At 35.8% G+C, this 19,296-nt stretch overlaps 1 protein-coding gene across 2 annotated transcripts in view; it reads left to right on the top strand.

Annotated features, from left to right (window-relative positions):
* Positions 1-19,296, top strand: part of AP3B1 (adaptor related protein complex 3 subunit beta 1) — a 235,939-nt gene that overhangs the window by 198,871 nt on the left and 17,772 nt on the right. For both annotated transcript variants that reach the window (XM_020902680.2, XM_070468579.1), the window contains exons 24-25: positions 4,288-4,372; positions 18,335-18,432. In XM_020902680.2, coding sequence (XP_020758339.2) covers positions 4,288-4,372; positions 18,335-18,432 — 183 coding nt within the window. The remainder of the gene's footprint in view (positions 1-4,287; positions 4,373-18,334; positions 18,433-19,296) is intronic.

Below are 19,296 nucleotides of genomic sequence, written 5' to 3'. Positions count from 1 at the left end.
AAACCAACTTTGTTGTGTAAGATAAATACATTTTTTTGCCCATAGCAAATCAGATGCCAGCAATGGTGATAACCAGTACTGATGAAAGCATGGTTCTGGAGAATCAAAATTGCTTCCCATTTTTCCTACCTGCATCACCTACCCCCACCTGTTTTCCTGGTCAGCATCCTTCCCTGAATGATTTTACTTTGCCTTTTGGTTATAATACCTCCTGCATCTTTTCTTCCCCATTTTCCTTCACATTCTGTAGATTGAAATGTGAGGGGAAGCAAAGACTGAGAGGGTGTATACCAATTCTGTTTGTCTTCCTCCTTCTGAAGGCAGAAAGCCCACAGTATGTTTCTGAAGGCAGAAAAGCCTACTGGTATTTTCACACGTCATGCATTTTAATCTGTTGCCACCATTTAAAAATCAGTATCTTTTCACACTGAAGGACAAACCCAGAAATCTCGCTGTTCATGGATAAAGCACAAGAGTAGGTGGTACCTGGGCTTCATTCCCACCTGCTGCATGGCCAGCTGATGTCACGTAGGCTGCCCCTCCTGGGCACCATGTGTGTGCCTTCCAGGCTACCTCAGTGCCCATTGCATCACACTGTCTCTCCAGCTGTTACAGGAGATACACCTTCTTAGCATTTAGTGTAACAATGGTATGGCTTACTTTGAATTTCTTAAATGGTACCGTAGCTCTACTTTGGTTTTGCGTGAGTGGAGGCAGTCCTACAGTTTAGTTGAAAGAAACTTCAGAAAAGATGTTAATTAAAAGTGATGTGAGGTTTCTGTCATTGAATCCTTGAAGTGTTAGAATCAGATAGGTCCACATAGTTCCTTTTTTATAACACTTCAGGTGAGCAAAGCCTTTTGACCAGGTAACTGTGCCTCCTTTACTCATGATTTTCTGTCATATAGTTATTCTGCTTTTCTCCGTCTTTGCCTGAGTGAGCTCTTTGACACTATTGAATTCTCTCCTCTGTCATTTTAATGAGTCATTTGATAAAGAAGTCATCCTTTCTGTTATATTTTTCCACAAAGATATAAAAAATTCCTAATATTTAGATGAAATTTGGTAGCAGCCACAGTAGAGAGAAGCAGAGTTAAAGTAAATTGATTTCAGAACCCACTTAATATCTTTTAAAAAAATAATTTGGTAATTAAGACACCATTTAAAGAATACAGTGTGCTGATTCTTATTTATTTTGTGGTTAACATATTGCCAAGGAATTAAGAATATCCCAATTTGTGTTCTTTTTTTATTGCTTGCAATCCAGCTTTTTTTAATCTAGTTAAAAAGTTACTTTAAAAAGCATCAAGCAATTGATATGTGCATTGTCTGAAGGTTGAAAATGTTATCCAAAGGTTAAAACAGTAGAACAGTATTAACATTCCTTTGAGCTGGCATAATGAGTTGATGAGTTGACATTTTGTTGGCCTATGTAGAACAGAAGAAATAAATACAATAAATTTCAGAGTATGGCCTTCACACCAAAATAAAATATGAATATATGTCATTGCCTCAGTACTAGTAATAGGCTTTCTTTTCTTAGGCAGATTTCCTGACCATAGGGTTTCATTCATTTTGTTGGCATTTACTGGATACCCTCAAGATACAGAGTTCTTTCCCGTGCAGTGTAGATTTGTATGTAATACCACCTAGTCTCTTTCATCAGTAGATAACAGTAGAGTTCAGAGTATGATATATCTTAATTAGTCCTTCAAAAACATCCTAAGGATGCAACAAAAATACTGCATTTTCATATTTTTGTGAAATAAGGGAAGTAAGATATTTGTGTTCTTTAATAAGCACATATGCATATGTTAAGGAGTCCAGTGACTTTCTTATTTGCCTCCAGTCTGTTCTCTTTTTCTCTGTAATATGAGAAAACTTTTTTGTCAGGATTTTGCCCTGCCTTTAGCATGAAACTGGATTCCTTGCAAAAGTGTTAGGAATAAAGTGCCATTTTCCCACGAAGATCAGGTACATGTACACAAGAGATTTAAAACACACACACACACACCGCCAAAAGAGTAGCCTTAGGCTCTCTGCACTATATTCAGTGACTTTATGTTAACACTTGACAAGTTTGAGTTCAGCTAAGATTTCACTAGTTACTATACAACTGTCCCATCATAGTAGACATCATCCTGTGTGATTTCATTTTTGTTATAAAGATAGCAGTGTAATAGAACCAGTGTTTTTCAGCCATTTCTACATAACCCTCTCATGTATATTATAATGATTCAGAAGTAGTATTCAACTATAGACCCCTGCCTGAATAAACTTTTCCAGTGTATTATAGTAGGCTTCAAATATTATAAAAATCTATTATATGAATAATTTTATGCTGATCACTTTGCTCTTGAAAGTGAACGAGAAGTCACTCAGTCATGTCTGACTGTTTGTGACCCCATGGTCTGTAGCCTACCAGGCTCCTCAGTCCATGGGATTTTCCAGGCAAGAGTACTGGAGTGGGGTGCTGTTTCCTTCTCCAGGGGATCTTCCCGACCCAGGGATCAAACCGGGTCTCCCGCACTGCAGGCAGACGCTTTACCATCTGAGCCGCCAGGGGAGCCCCTTTGCTGTTGAAGCTTTCATATAATAAAACATACCATTGATCATGACCTCGCCTCCAGATTTAGTATGGCACCAAGCTCACAGTTAATTATCTTAAGGTTGAGGATGTTATGAAATTGTGTCAAACAGTGCCATCATCAAGGCATCCTAAGAACTGTCACTTGGTCAAATGAGACATGAGGATATGTGATATAGAAAGATCTAGTCCCGAATGCCATTGTTTTTTGGAGATTTGCTACCAATGTGGTGTCAGGTGCAAACAAGACCAAACCCCAGTATATCTGTGGCCCAGAAGAAAGCATCAAGGATTCAGTGAAGAAGAGCATTGAACAGTGTGACTGACATCTGTGAACTGATAAGGTGTAAGCTTTAAGAGAAATGCAAGAAAACTGTCATTGTAGTTATTTACAGTAAAGCCTGTTTGTCAAAGATAAGTAGCAAGGCTTCTGGGGTACTTACATACCCTCCTGGTAAATGTTAGGTTTATAAGTAAATGGAATTCCAGCTAGAATCAGCACACCAATAACACTTTAAAAATCAGCATCAAAAAAAAAAAAGCATCAAATACCTCCTTATAATGTTTAATCTTCATTTAGGCTTTTAGATATAAAAATACTTCTTAATATTTTAAGCTTACTGAATTATTTTGTCCTACCTGTACCATGATTTCAGTAATGATTAGCATTAAATGGGAAATTATACCTATCACAAGCCCTAGGATAATCACAGTCTACTGGACCATTGTGTGGTTGCTAAAATATAATTACATCTAATAATGCAACTAACAGTACAACCACAGTTATACTGGAGACTTTAAACAAAGTAGAAATCAAAAGTGAATGGTTTCTATTTAAATATAGAATATATACAAATATTTATACTAAATAGTATATGTTTAAGATACCTTATTATTCTAATGTACAGCATTACTCTTTGACTCTGGAGTCATAAGCAGTGTAAAATGGTGTTACTGTTTATCTTGAGTTTTATTATTATCAGCCAGTACTGTATATTGAAGCAGTTATTTCCCACACTTGATTAGTTGATAGGTGAAGCTTCAGAAATTACACATCTACAAAATGTCATTTTATAATTTGTTTTTTCAAGATAACAATCTGCTACTAAATTTTCTTTGAGTAATTCTTCAAATAATACAATTAGACTTTCTTTTGGTTCATATAATGCCAGTTATGTTCAGTAATACCCGAGGACAAATTAATTTCTTCTTCCAACTTTGCTTTAATTTGCATGCTTTCAATTTTGGACTTTTTCCCCTGTGAAAATTTAGGACATTGCTTAAAATGTATTTTTTATATCTAGAGTAAATACTCCATACAGTACCTAATCTCTTAAAAGCACCCAGAGTCTGGTACAGATGTTCCAAACAGGAAAACATTTATTTCCTTCTTACCTTCAGTTCCTATCAAGACAATATTGTAAAACATGGAATTTCTCAGGATGAACTATATTTCTGAAACAAATAGGTGTAATATGTTCATTGTAGTATTGCAGAATTACATTGTGAAAAAGAAAGCCTTGAGGTGAAATTATTTTATAATTTGCTTTAATACCCTTAGTTTCAAATTATTCTTACAAATTATCATTAAATTTGACAGTTTTAACCAAACCACAAACATTACATGTGTTTTCAGTGTTTAGTTTGCCTCTTTTTCATTTCCTCTGTGTTTTCATGTCTAAATTTATCTTATTTCCTAGAATCTCTTGAGCCTGCGGGATCCATTACTGTTTCAATGGGTATTGACTTTTGTGATTCTACTCAAACTGCCAGTTTCCAGTTGTGGTGAGTTCAGTTCTTCTGTGTTTCTTGTTACTATAAACAATAGCAGATCAAAATCAAGACTTGCGAAAGCTTTTTCTATGAGAGAAAATATTTACATAATCATATTTTTCTTTGGCAGTGTTTAGACTGCTGTGAAATAGTTGCACAGATTATGTGTGATATATGTATTTTCAGTATTTATTACACAGATAGCCATTACAGTCTGCTGTATGTGGCTCAGGTCTTCTCTGATGGCTCAGACAGGAAAGAATCTGCCTGCAATGCGGGAGACCCAGGTTCTATCCCTGGGTCAGGAAGATGCCCTGGAGGAGGAAATAGCAACCCACTCCAGTATTCTTGCTTGGAGGACTGCATGGGCCGAGGAGCCTGGTGGGCGACAGTCCATGGGGTGGAGGGGAGCTGGACGCGAAGAGCTGAGTGACTAGCACTTTCAGTTTCACTCTTCTGATGTGTGAGAATCCTGGACTGTAGTCCACTGATGGGCCACAGGCCATGGCGCCACAGAGTCAGACACGACTGAATGACCAACACTTTTCTTTCTTCCATACATAGTTAAACTTCAGTTTGTTAGAGCCTGCTAAATATTTTTCTTTTTCTGTTTTTTTTTTTTTTTTTTGGCTTATCTCTATGCTTTTGGAAAATGTCTGAGAAAATTCATGAGGAAAACTCAGGAGAAATTAAATTTCATAATATTGTTGACTAGCCCAGGGAAGATACCTTTTGAAACATTTTATATGGTATCTTAAGCCCCTTAAGTGGAGGATTACTGATTCTGTCAGTACCAAAAACCCATACATTTACTGCTTTTGATGAAATTCAAAAGAGAACATTTATCAGTTGGCAAAGGTTTCATAGGTGAATACTATTCAAAAGAGCTTTTCTAGGATTGAGATTTCCCATTGTTATTGTTTTATATAATGTTTTATACACTTCTGATGAAATCCAGAAACTATTAGCAAACTAATAGAAAGCTGTATTTGAGTGTCTTTAAGAATTATCTTTGAACACATTTCTTTTATATTTTTCTAATTTAAGATATAATTTGTTATTTTGATCTGAAGTTCTTTGTTCTTATTCTGAGAAGAATTGAGACATTTTATTTATCTAAATTTTAGGTAGCTTCTAACAGAATTTGTTATGATAAATACCTCCAGATTTAGGAAATACACAGACACTTTTAAATAAGTTTATAGGTTAAGTATAATGAATCTTTCTTTTTCATATACCTTTTCAATACCAGTAAGTCAGGCCTAATATTATACCATTTATTGCTGAGAACCTGCAATGATGAATATAAGCAATGTAGCATAACACATTGATTTTATGCAGATCATCACCTTTATGTTTTGGGAGGTCTGCTATATTAGTGATATATAAAAACTGATTACTTTTCCCAACATTGCCTAGTAATTGTTTATTATTTTTCTATTAGACAAACAACACAGATCAATATTACTGAGCACAAGACTATGAGTAACATCACTCTAAATAGATCTGCCTCCAACACCAGAGGTATATTCATTTTAATGATTTCGACAATGTGAGCCCAATGACAAAGCTTATGCACTAAGTTAGGGCAAAATTAAGAACTAAAAATATTCTCTTTTCTCTTCACTTTATATTAAAAACCTTTTTTAAAAAATTTATTTATTTTAATTGGAGGCTAATTACAGTATTGTAGTGGTTTTTGCCATACATCTGTGCAGTGAAGGGTTTTTAAAAATATTTTTTCACTACAGAGATTTTCTGTTTAGTTCATTAGATAAGATTTACATCTTGTCTTTGACATTTAACTAAGTCCCTTTAGGGAAAAATATTAGATAATGTTTGATTTTTATCTTCCATTGGAAAGTACGTATGAATAATTTTTTCTCAGTTTCTCTTACACTAATTTTAGGAAAATGATGAATTTATTTTAGACAGAAAATAGCCTTAGCTATTATAAGCATCTGCATTAATATGTTTTTCTGTTCTGAAGGTTTGAATTAGTTATTTGTTGTAGATTTTTATTAAGTACATAACCACCCTAGATCAAAAATTATTTTTGTGTGTATTCCAAAAAGAACACTTTGTCTTACATCAAATGTAATTGATCCTGAAGCAATGTAATCACAATTACTCACTTTCTTAATTGGCCTGCCCAAAATCAGAAAATGGAAACCGATCGACAGTGTTTAAATCAATAGCTTCATAGTAGTGCTGGTGGAGGTAGGGAGATAATGGTAATGGGTAGATCAATTGGTCTTAGACGCCAATCACTGACTGTGCCTTTTGCATAGTAAATAGCACTTTTTGCTTGGTGATGTGCTGTATTAGTGTTGGTAGTTCAATAAAAAGGGAGGGGAAAGCAAGAATGGCTGATATTGAATTTTTTCTTCAAAATATGTTATCCAAATCAATATATAAAATTGTGGGTGATAAGAGTGTATTTGATAGGAAGCCTTCAGAAATGCTGAGAACATGGATTATGAGCCCTTCAGGTACACTTCTATTTATTTATAGAAAAGGAACGAGTGAAATGATCCTACTTTTGCTTCTAGATTAATTCTCTGTATTGTTATAGTTATATGATGCATATATAGACAGTTAAAGCTACTATATATAACTGCATAGTTATGTGGATACTTGATAAGTATTAATGTCTCTTTTTGCTTTGCATTTTAAATGGTCATCAAATTAAATACTTGATTAAATGTGTATAATATACATAAATGTGTCTCTCTAAAACTAGATGCAGTGCATAAACAGGTCTCACCCTTGTTACCAGCAGATATTAATGTATTAACTAGTATGAAAAATTGTATGACTTGGCTCAAGTTAGAGGACTGAGCACTAACCTCCACCCCTCTTTTTGCCCCAAATCATTAAAAAGTCAGAAAATACATTCTTTAATAGAAAATGAGCACTAAAAAGAGAAATAGTGCTATTAGCTGACCAGAAATTGTGAAGAATTATTGGCAGTTAGAAAGCAAATGGGAGCAGATATACAATAACAGAGAAAATAAAAACCACAGAGCAGAGCACTTACGGGAGAAAACTACTATAATGGTAAGAACAACTCTGGCAGAATATCAAACACAAAGTGAACAAATGAAAAGAAAAGTGAGGGTAAGACAGTATTTGGGAATTAAAGAACTACTTCCAAACCCCAGTTCCCCAACCTTTCCCCTAGCAGCAGGCAGCATACACATTTAATCAGACCTAAGAATTACCCTGTAAAGAAAGTAAACAGCTACTTGCCTGGGAAGGACTTTTGGTAAGAATGTGGGGGCCTAAGAGAGCAGCAAGGGTTGAGTTTATAGGAAGGAAGCAGGATGGTCAAAGATGAGAGGAAATCCTTCTACCCAAGAGAAGGGTATTCTCAAGTCATCTACACTAGGATAAAGCCAATGTTGCATCTGTTGGTAGAGAGATAAGGCCATTGCCTACCTGCCTCCCAGCTTCACAACCAGGTAACCAGTCATGTCTCACCCACTTAAGAAAACTCCATCCAGCCCAGCAAGGTAGAGGAGATCCATAGAAATAACACTCACTAACACTTTTGGAGTAGTAGCTTCGTGCTGCACACTATTCTAAACACTTGGCATTGTGTGTGTTAATTTACTTAATTCTCAGAACATTCCTGTGAAGTGAGTAGTAGTATTATCCCATTTTAGAGATGAATAAACTAAGGCATAGGAAGAAAACTTGTCTAAAATCTTATAGCTAACATGCAGCAGAACTTGCTGTGTTCGTTAATCAAACCTAGTCCTTCATTATAAATACAGACAGACAGCTTAGGATGACCAGACTTTTGAAGGCATCAATTTGAAAGGGAAGGCTCAAAATGACTTACAAAGACTAACCAGTCATGAAGGGAGCAGACAATCCGAGAAAGAGACAAGATATCTTTAAAAATTGTAACTAATATCCAGATTCCAGAGAACACTTTATCTATAAAGCAGGAATTTATTGCTTACTTTGAGAAAGATTAATTAGACAATTTAAAGTTATTCTTAGGGATTTAAAAACATAATTCCAAAAGGAATTCAGTAGGTGGATGATAGACTGGACACAGCTGAAGTCTGATTTAGTATTCCACAAGAGGGTCTCAGTGAGTGAAATCGAGTAGAACAGAAGACAAAAACACAGGGATGGAAAATAAATGAAAGAAAAGTTAAAAGAAGCAATTCATCTAGTCGGTCTGGAAGGAAAGAAAAGCGACAATGGAGAAAAGAAATAGATATTAGAGGAGAAAATTTTCCCAAGCAAATGAAATGTATAAGCATTCAGATTGAAAGGACCCATCAAAGGCCAAACAGGGTGAATGTGAACAACTAGCAAAAAGGCCACATTCTTGTAGAATTTTTGATAAGAAGAAAACCACTTTAGTATCTTCCAGAGAGAAGAAGAAAAGCAGCTTACCTAAAAATGAATAAGATTGTGAATGGAATCAGATTTCTCCTCAATACTATCATCAGTTCTGGTGACCAGAAGGCAAGGGACATAACCTTGAAAATTCTGAGGAAGCCAAATGGACATTTTTCAGACAAGCAGAGATTCCATTAGTTTAACCCCAATGACCTTTTCTTGAAAGGATTACTGAAAGATACAGTTAGTTAAAAAAAAAAAGTTTAATCTGTAACAGAGAAAAATAGAATAAAAAATAGAGAAAGAATTCTACCTATAAAATCCACCAATATGTAAAAATAATTGTTCATACCTAATGTAAAAAATAAACTAATGATCTGGAACAAAAATCTCAACATGAACAAGTATGAGGAGGAATGATGGTGTTCTTGTCATGCTTCACAAGATAATTGACTGATGGCAAAAAGAAGTTTAAATACGGTTTAAAATGTTAAAGCTAACCTCTAAATTAACAGAAGTATGGTGCTTATAACATCCAAATAATGAAAGGTAAGAAGAAAAGAAGTGCTTAAAACTTGACCAGTTTAACAAAGCAGGAAAAGAAAAAAGCGTGGTAAATAAAAAACAAAATAAGATGACTAAAAGGGGCCACACATGCTAGTTATCAGATTTCAGGTCCATAAGTTAATTTCCACTTATATTGGGCTTGTAAAAACACAATTAAGCATATACTGTTTATAAAAACCCCACCTAAAAGAGGGTGGCACAGAAAAATTGAGAATAAAAAAAATAAAATGTTTATTTGTGTGTATTTATTATCAGACATACAAGTTACCTATCACCACATAAAATATCAGAAGCATTCTCTTTTAAGTCAGAAAACAAAGGTTTACCCTCTTTCATCACTGTGAGATTTTTATGGAAGTTCTAGCCAATACAAAAAGACAAGTAAAAATAGTTAGAGGTATAAATCTGGAAAGACACAAGATTATAATTTCTACCCAACGTGTAATTACCAACCCACAAAGTCTTAGAATCAGTGAGTTTAGGACAGTGGTATGAATCATGTGAAAATCATTAGCATTTCTATATAGTAGGAATGACCAATTTTAAAACATGAGTAAAATTATTTTGTTTATAAGAACAACAAAAGGAATAATCAATTAACAAGAAATACATGATAACCTATGTGGGAATTTTTTAAATACCTGAAACTTTCCTGAAGGCCATAAAAAGATATAAATAAAAGTAATAAATTTGCTGTGTTCCTAAATGGGAGAGAGGACTCTCCCACTTGTTAATCTTCAAATTCAATGTGATTCTGAGCTCAATTCCAGTAAACCTTTTCAAGGACCTTGACAAATTTCTAAAATTCACCTGGATAAAAGGATGTCCAAGAAAAGTCAAAACAAAAATTTAATAAAAAAAGCCTTTTTCAATAATAACTTCAAAATATTCTTTAAGGTCTTTAAAAATATTCTTTAAGATTTTTTTTATTTCTTTAATATTTTTATTCAGTGTAATTGGCTGTTGGCACAGAAGTTAGTGAATCAAAACAGAATTTAGAGATTTTGTATATCATGAAAGTAACGTTTCATATTAGCAGGGTGAGATTTCATGTCAATTGTGTATGGACCATTTTCTGGAAAAAATAAAGATACCTTCTTCCCACAGATTACTCCAAAGTAAATTCCACATGGATGTATTATTTAATCATAGAAACTATAAAAAGTGTTTAGAAATAATACAAACAAATAATTTTTTTTTTCTTTTTATTAGTTGGAGGCTAATTACTTTACATCATTACAGTAGTTTTTGTTATACATTGATATGAATTAGCCATGGATTTACATGTACTCCCCATCCCAGTCCCCCCTCCCACCTCCCTCTCCACCCGATCCCTCTGGGTCTTCCCAGTGCACCAGGCCCGAGCACTTGTCTCATGCACCCAACCTAGGCTGGTGATCTGTTTCACCCTAGATAATATACATGTTTCAATGCTGTTCTCCTGAAACATCCCACCCTCGCCTTCTCCCAGAGTCCACAAGTCTGTTCCATACATCTGAGTCTCTTTTTCTGTTTTGCATATAGGGTTATCGTTACCATCTTTCTAAAGTCCATATATATGTGTTAGTATACTGTAATGGTCTTTATCTTTCTGGCTTACTTCGCTCTGTATAATGGGCTCCAGTTTCATCCATCTCATTAGAACTGATTCAAATGAATTCTTTTTAATGGCTGAGTAATATTCCATGGTGTATATGTACCACAGCTTCCTCATCCATTCGTCTGCTGATGGGCATCTGGGTTGCTTCCATGTCCTGGCTATTATAAACATTGCTGCGATGAACATTGGGGTGCATGTGTCTCTTTCAGATCTGGTTTCCTTGGTGTGTATGCCCAGAAGTGGGATTGCTGGGTCATACGGCAGTTCTATTTCCAGCTTTTTAAGAAATCTCCACACTGTTTTCCATAGTGGCTGTACTAATTTGCATTCCCACCAACAGTGTAAGAGGGTTCCCTTTTCTCCACACCCTCTCCAGCATTTATTGCTTGTAGACTTTCGGATAGCAGCCATCCTGACTGGCGTGTAATGGTACCTCATTGTGGTTTTGATTTGCATTTCTCTGATAATGAGTGATGTTGAGCATCTTTTCATGTGTTTGTTAGCCATCTGTATGTCTTCCTTGGAGAAATGTCTGTTGAGTTCTTTGGCCCATTTTTGGATTGGGTCATTTATTTTTCTGGAGTTGAGCTGGAGGAGTTGCTTGTATATTTTTGAGATTAATCCTTTGTCTGTTGCTTCGTTTGCTATTATTTTCTCCCAATCTGAGGGCTGTCTTTTCACCTTGCTTATAGTTTCCTTTGTTGTGCAAAAGCTTTTAAGTTTCATTAGGTCCCATTTGTTTATTTTTGCTTTTATTTCTGAAATTCTGGGATGTGGGTCATAGAGGATCCTGCTGTGATTTATGTCGGAGAGTGTTTTGCCTATGTTCTCCTCTAGGAGTTTGATAGTTTCTGGTCTTACATTTAGATCTTTAATCCATTTTGAGTTTATTTTTGTGTATGGTGTTAGAAAGTGTTTTAGTTTCATTCTTTTACAGGTGGTTGACCAGTTTTCCCAGCACCACTTGTTAAAGAGGTTATCTTTTTTCCATTGTATATCCTTGCCTCCTTTGTCGAAGATAAGGTGACCATAGGTTCGTGGACTTATCTCTGGGCTTTCTATTCTGTTCCATTGATCTATATTTCTGTCTTTGTGCCAGTACCATACTGTCTTGATGACTGTGGCTTTGTAGTAGAGTCTGAAGTCAGGCAGATTGATTCCTCCAGTTCCATTCTTCTTTCTCAGGATTACTTTGGCTATTCGAGGTTTTTTGTATTTCCATACAAATTGTGAAATTATTCAAACAAATAATTTTATACTCTTTGTGAAAGTGAAGTCGCTCAGTCGTGTCTGACTTAGCGACCCCATGGTCTGCAGCCTACCAGGCTCCTCCATCCCTGGGATTCGCCAGGAGAGAACACTGGAGTGGGTTGCCATTTCCTTCTCCATATACTCTTTGCCGGGGCGGGGGGGTGGGGGGGGTGTAGAGCAAAATTCAAGCAAGACACAGTATCCAGAAAGATATAGAGAAAAAGTGACAGGTTTGACCATTAAAACTTTTAAGCCTCTCTACAAAAGAAGAAAATATTGATGTTATAACAGGTGAGAGATAGTGAGAAAGTATTACAGCATTTTTAGCAGATGAAAGTTTAGTTACCAGAGTATATAAAGAACTCTCACAAATTTCAATATGAAAGTGGAGAAAGTTTGAGAATAATTCACTTACAGAAAATGAAATGCAGTGAGCCAATAACAATAATATATACAACATTGGTAATAGGGAAATTTTTTTAAATTTATTCAAATAAAAAAGACTTGCAAAATTCTTAAATAATTTTGATTCCTGACAAGGAAGGTACAGAAAAACATGTATTCTTATTTACTGTTTGTGGGATTTCAAGTTGGTACCACCTTTTTTTAGGTCAGTTTGGCAGTATTTATCAAATATTAAATATTCATAAACTAAACTCTTCAACTTAGTGATTTCATTTTTAGGATATCAGGCTTGGGGAAGTATGGTAGCCTGTGATGAAGAAAGAGATCTAAGAGTGTTAAGTAAGCTTTGTTTATAATAGAGAAAATTTGCAAATGAGAATTGTTAGGGGAATGCTTAAACAAATTATGATTACATCCCTATTAGGTATATAGGTTTTGGGTATCTACTATGCATTAAGCACTAAACTGGGTTGTGATATTCCTTTAATCATTGAAACTAGCTTACAAGGTTAAGTGCCATTTTTCTTACTTCATAGATAAGGAAACTTGAGTCTCACAATTTTGATCCTAGGAATCTGTGAAATATGTAGTCTAAGAATATGCATTACAGTTCTTTGTAGAACAGGTAGACTCTTGTCTTACATTAAACTATTACTTCATCTGATCCCTTGTAATTTAGGCTGTTTAGAGCTACCTCATATTAGTACCTTGTCAATCTAGTAATCTGTTAATTCTATTAAATTTACATCTGCCATTTCTCATTTTCACCATTCCCCTGCCTATGTCAAGACATCTGTGTTTAGCCCCATGTTCAACCAAAGGAGATGAGAAGAAAAAGTTTGGCAGGGGGAGGGGGGGTTGCAAAAGAAAAGAACTATAAGGAGAGAAGTGAAGTGAAGAAGTGAAGTCGCTCAGTCGTGTCCGACTCTTCACGACACCATGGACTGTAGCCTACCACGCTCTTCTGTCCATGGGATTTTCCAGGCAAGAGGACTGGAGTGGGCTGCCATTTCCTTCTCCAGAGGATCTTCCTGACCCAGGGATCAAACCTGGGTCTCCCACATTGAAGGCAGATGCCTTATCATCTAAGCCACCAGGGAAGTCCTCTATGAGGAGAGAGAAGAGAACAATTTAAAAAAAAAAAAAGGACAAAATATTTAAAAGGAGCCTCACAAGAAAACCCTGGAGGACATCCTAAATCACTAATATAAATGAAAGTAAATTTTCCCCGAAATAAGGAGGAAGCATTCTTTCTTACTCCCTACTAAGCCAAATCTTGCTTAGAAGCTAAGACTGGGTTATAAAGTATTTTATGTACTAGTTATATTAACTAGATTTTGCATTCATTTGTGTGTAACAGAAACCTCTCTATAGTGACTTCACCACACAGGGTTTTATTTATTATTCTCCTGGTATAAGGAAAACAGAGGTCAGCAATTAGGAGCAGCTAGAGTATCTCTGCAGGTCTTCTCCGCATGTCTTCCAGTAGAAGGTCTTCCCGGCTTTTTGTTCCATGAGCTAATTTCATTAGCAAGTGCCAGTCATCCCAGGGGTCCCAAGATGGCTTCTGCACTTCCAGGATTCCGTCTGCATTCTAGCCCCTCCCCCCAATAGAGGAATGAAGTGACAAGGCGGGAGGAGCCCGTGTGTGCTGGAAAAGCAGACCTTTCCCAGGAGCCCCCAACCACTCTCTGTTCTGGCTTCATTGGTCATAACTGGGTCACTTGATCCGTCCAACTGTTATTAATACAAGAGCCTGAGAGAGATCATGTTCAGGTGGGCAAATTGTCTCCCTGAAGAGAATCAGGATGACTTCAGGAAAGAAGAGAAAGGAAAGTATTACTTAGTGTCTGCTGCAGCCGTGTTCCAATTTTATTACATTATTTGCCCCCCCAAGACCCATTGTGGATGAACTTACAGCCTTAGTTTTTCATATGCAAACACATGGTAATCATTTTACCAATCACAGAATAATGAATAAAATATATAATAAAATAGATATAAGAATGAAGTATATAATATACAAATAAAACATAATATATAATAAAATAAATACTAATAAAACATGCATTACCAAAAGGTAACAGAAGTGAAACATATCCAGTCAAGCTGAATCATGTATATTCATCTCTAATCCATTGGTTGTTGCTTGTGGGGGCATTTCAGAATCGCCTTTACCCCCCAGGCTGAAGCCCGCTCCTTACCCACCTTGATTTTCACACAGGCCTTAGAAGGCAGGTCTACTTTCCCTTCTTTGCTCTGCCCCCTTCTCCCTGGGCATCAGTGCCCTATAGCTGCTTAACCAAGGGACCTCGGGGTCCTTTTCAGGAGTGTCGGAAGGAAGTCACTTCATCTATAATTTAAAAGAAATCACAAGTAAAGATAGTATGCGTAACTTAACCCAAATTGTATACATCTTAGTAAAATATTTATACCACACACTCCTGATATGTACTGTGTGTGTCTCACTATGCAAACATATTACGTATGTACTGAAGTATTATGTACAGACAAAAATAGAACTTCAGATGAGAGAGAAAAGAATAAATATAATTGATGGTGCTTTTTTTCCCTCAGTGGATTTTCTGCCTCAGTGGAGTGCCTTGTCCTTTCCTACTTTGGAACGCACTGATTTATCTAGTTGTTTGAAGCTGGGAGTTTATATTTAACACTAAATTAGTTCATAATATATATACCTATCCATTTACTACTTTATCAGCCTCTTAAGTATTTCTCTTAATGTGGCTTAGCCTTCCAGTGCATCAGCCTGCTCTTACCCTTCAAGCATCCTACCCTCAACACCTCTATCTTAAGGACTCCATCTGTGCTGTTTTTGGAAGAAATATCTTCCTCCATTCCAGGCCTGACCCATTCACCTAGTTCTTATGCTCTTAATCCCAGTCTCCTTTATCTCGTCTAACACCTCACTCTGTTTCTTTGCTTTGCACCGACCTTTAATTACTTTTGAGCTGCTTTAAGCATTTTCCTTTTGCCTCTGCATCCTCAGGAAGCCTCTGCTGCTCTCTGTCTCCCAGCTTTCACTGCCAGTCTTTGCACTGAACTTCAGCTCATTGCATCCTGCATTCTTCCTCCAGTTTGAACTGCATTGCTAAGTCAGATGTTACACATGCTTCTTTTTATTCCCTGCAGTATTTGACTCACACCTTTTCTCCCCAACCTCTTTTTCCAGTTCTCTTCTGCAAGTTGTACCACTTCTGTTTTTATTTACATGCCGGTGTCCACTTTATCCTTTTTCTTGGCCTGTCCTCTTTTCCTATGTGATCTTATCTACTTACAAGGCTTCAGCCCTTCCCCATACATTCTGGTTACTTCTAAACTCATGTGTACTGCCCTGACCTGTTTTCTGGTTCGTGATTTGTATTTCCAGTTATCTGTTAAATATCTCTTCCTGGGTGATGCAGGGGTACTCAAAATATAGCATGATTAAATCCAGATCATTTTGTTTAACCCTCCAAACTCCTCTTCATTGAAGAAAGTCATCCTTCCAGTCATTCACGTTAAATGGTTCAAGGTCTCTTCCTCCCGTCCATCACTGCATCTGTCCCTCTTAACTCTAAAACACCCCTGTCTTCTGCATTTCCTCCCAGGGAAGCAGCCTTGTATAGTCAAATAAAATATATATATATAATATATATATATATATATATATATATATATATATATGGCAGTAAACATAATATAGCTGACTTTGGAATAGGATAGACCTTGGTTCAAATCTCGGTGCTGCTGTGTCTAGACCGTCTGTCTAGTTGTGTGACTTTGGGCGTGTTGCTTAGCTTCTCTTGGTGAATTAGGGGTAACAGAAAAGGTACCTCTTAGGATCACTGTTAGGATGCACTAAAGCAACACACACAGTCAGTGCTGAAAACCGCTGCTTGGACTGTTGATTCTTCTCCTCGCTCATCTCCCTGGCTTGGGTTTCTCTCGTACACCACCTTTATACAGCGCCAGCACAGTCTATAAGGATTGTTTGTTTGTTTTCCTACGTCAGAAGGCTCTGGTAGTTTCTTTTTTTTTTCCAGGATACTTTGAAGCACATTTGTCTGAGTTATGAGAGTAAAGTAATCATATACTTTGTCACACAAATCAGAACACTTCAGATGGTGACAGGAGACGAACTGAACAAGATCCTGGGACAACTGCCGTGGAGAACTGGGACTACAGCTGTGTACACTGTTCTCTGCAAAGTGTCCCCAGCCAGTCTTTTGACACACCCTCTGCTCACCATCCCCAAAATATAGGTCTGGAAGTCATAGAATGCCCCTCTCCCTCCTTTTGGAAGTAAACTTACCTCTACCTCACTCCTGCAGAATTAACCAGCCCCTCTTTCTTGGACTATGATACTTTCCACATATCTCTAACATTGTACTTATCTTTCTGTTATAAACATAATTGAACTCTTTCTCTGTCACTAAACTTCTGAACTTCAAGGGCCAATTTTACTTGTCTTTAAATCCCCAGAGAGTACAGGAGATCAAGTTTATATTCAGTAAATGTTTATTGAATTAATAAATAAATTGGGTTTATTGATTTGCCTTGGGCAATCCATGTGTGAATAGTTCAGAATTGGTTTTTTTTTTTAGTCTAGTCCTTACCTTGTTTCATTAAAGAAAATGGCAGCTTAAAAGATTATAGTATATAATAGCATAAAATCGAAGTGGATTTTCTTCTCTTTCCTTATATTTTAATATTTATCCCTACCCCATCCTTCAAGAAAGCATTTTTCTTAACCATATGTTTGGTGGGTTTTGGGTTTTTTTTTTTCTTGGATAGAAATGTTTTTATTTGCTCTTTGCTTTTCTCCTCTTTATATATGACATTGTTTTTATTGAAGAATAACTTCATCCATAACACAGAACTTCAGTGTTCAGCTTGATGAATTTTTATGTGTACCACCAAATCAAAGTTTTGAACATCTAGAGCCCTCCAGAAAGGTCTCCCTTTCTTCCCCATAGATACCACCTTTCCTATAGAAGTGGCTACAGTTCTGTGTTCTCTATCCATGAGTTAGTTTTGGCATCATACAATATGTACATTTGTTTCTGGCTTCTTTCACTCAAGGCTAGGTCTGTGGAATCATCTTTTATGTGTAACACTAGGTTTGTTTTTCTTAATTGTTATGTAATATCTCACTGACGGTATCACAATTCATTTATCCATTCTATTATCCATGGGCACTTGGGTTGTTTTTCATTTGGGGCTATTAATAATAAAACTGTGATTAATATTATTGTACAGGTTTTCTTTTTATAGTACATAAACACTTATTAACATTTGGTATTATTTTGTTACCACATGTCTTAACACAGTATGGTCACTCCATTTTAGTCTTTATTTAAAAATTGATACCTTTAAAAAAATATCTTAACTAAGACTAAAGCGCTTCATTTTGTGTACTTTTACTGCAAAGTTGAAGACAAGATGTTCTCTATCAGATAAGCTTCATTAAATGTTCATCTGGTAGTTGTTATCTACTCATCTATCAGATAAGTTGCATTAAGTGTTCCTCTAGTAGTTGCTCCTTACCTATTTTTAAAAGTTCTATGTCAAATGTCAATTTATCATAACTGCAAATAATAGGCTTTCCAGTTGAGATAACAGATGTATTTCTTTGCAAATGGTGATGAGAAATATTTCAAGCCTTTTTAGCTGTGATATCTAAGGCAAACATCTTTATATGCTTTAATTGTACCTGTTTAACTGCATAGTATTAAGAAGAATGTCTATTTGTTAAGCATTTAGTCAGCTTTAATGTGTTTTTTCTTTAGTACCAAGGATGATTGCTTCAGTGTTAACATTCAGCCTCCTGTTGGAGAACTGCTTTTACCTGTGGCCATGTCAGAGAAAGATTTTAAGAAGGAGCAAGGTGAGAAATCATTACCGTTTACTGGAAATTGGCATCCCAGATAATGTGTGCTCATTCCTCTGGCTGAACTCTAAAATAAATTACCATATGCACATAGCTATTAACAGATGTCAATGTACAGTCTTCCAAGTTTTGCTAATGCTTTGTGTTTATAAAGTAGCCTTAAAGGTACAAGTTTTGCTAATGCTTTGTGTTTATAAAGTAGCCTTAAAGGTATCTTTGTCTGCATCCCTGGCATACTTAAAAATTGAGTACTGTGTCTTTTAAATAATAAATTGATTCTTAATTAACTTTTCAGTCCTGGGAATTTTGGCTTGTCAGTCTAATGATGTATTCATGTGTTTTGTATTAGTGAAAATGTCAGGAATTTGGGACTTAGCAGAGTCCCGTCACAGTAAATGTTATGTGTATGTATTTCCTTTTACTATAGGACTGTTTTTTTGTGTTCTGCTAATAATATTTTTCCCTGTTAGAGTGCCCTGTCCTTCAAAATAAAGTCCTAATTGTAGCATTAAAATATTAAAATACCTCTATTTTCTTTTGACCTTATTCTGTATTAAAGAAATGCTATGCTGTAAGGCTGTATCAGAGCTGAAGCAAATTAAAATAAGCAACAAAAAAGAAAATATTTTCAGAAGAATGAAAGTGTTACTATCTTTGACTTGACCCAGAGTTAAGCATACTTTCTATTAAAAATAATTTTCTTCTTATATAAATAAGGGGAAACAACTGCCTCATTCTATGTGTTTAATTAAGAATAGCATTTATAAAACCAGGACGTATTTAAATAGTATAGTCAGCAATTTTTTCAAGTGTATATAAATCCGGGCTATGTTTTTCTTTGGAAGGAGTTATCAAAGATTC

The sequence above is a fragment of the Odocoileus virginianus genome, chromosome 6 (assembly GCF_023699985.2).
Source record: "Odocoileus virginianus isolate 20LAN1187 ecotype Illinois chromosome 6, Ovbor_1.2, whole genome shotgun sequence".
NCBI lineage: Eukaryota > Metazoa > Chordata > Mammalia > Artiodactyla > Cervidae > Odocoileus > Odocoileus virginianus.
This window is presented reverse-complemented; position numbering and strand designations above follow the sequence as displayed.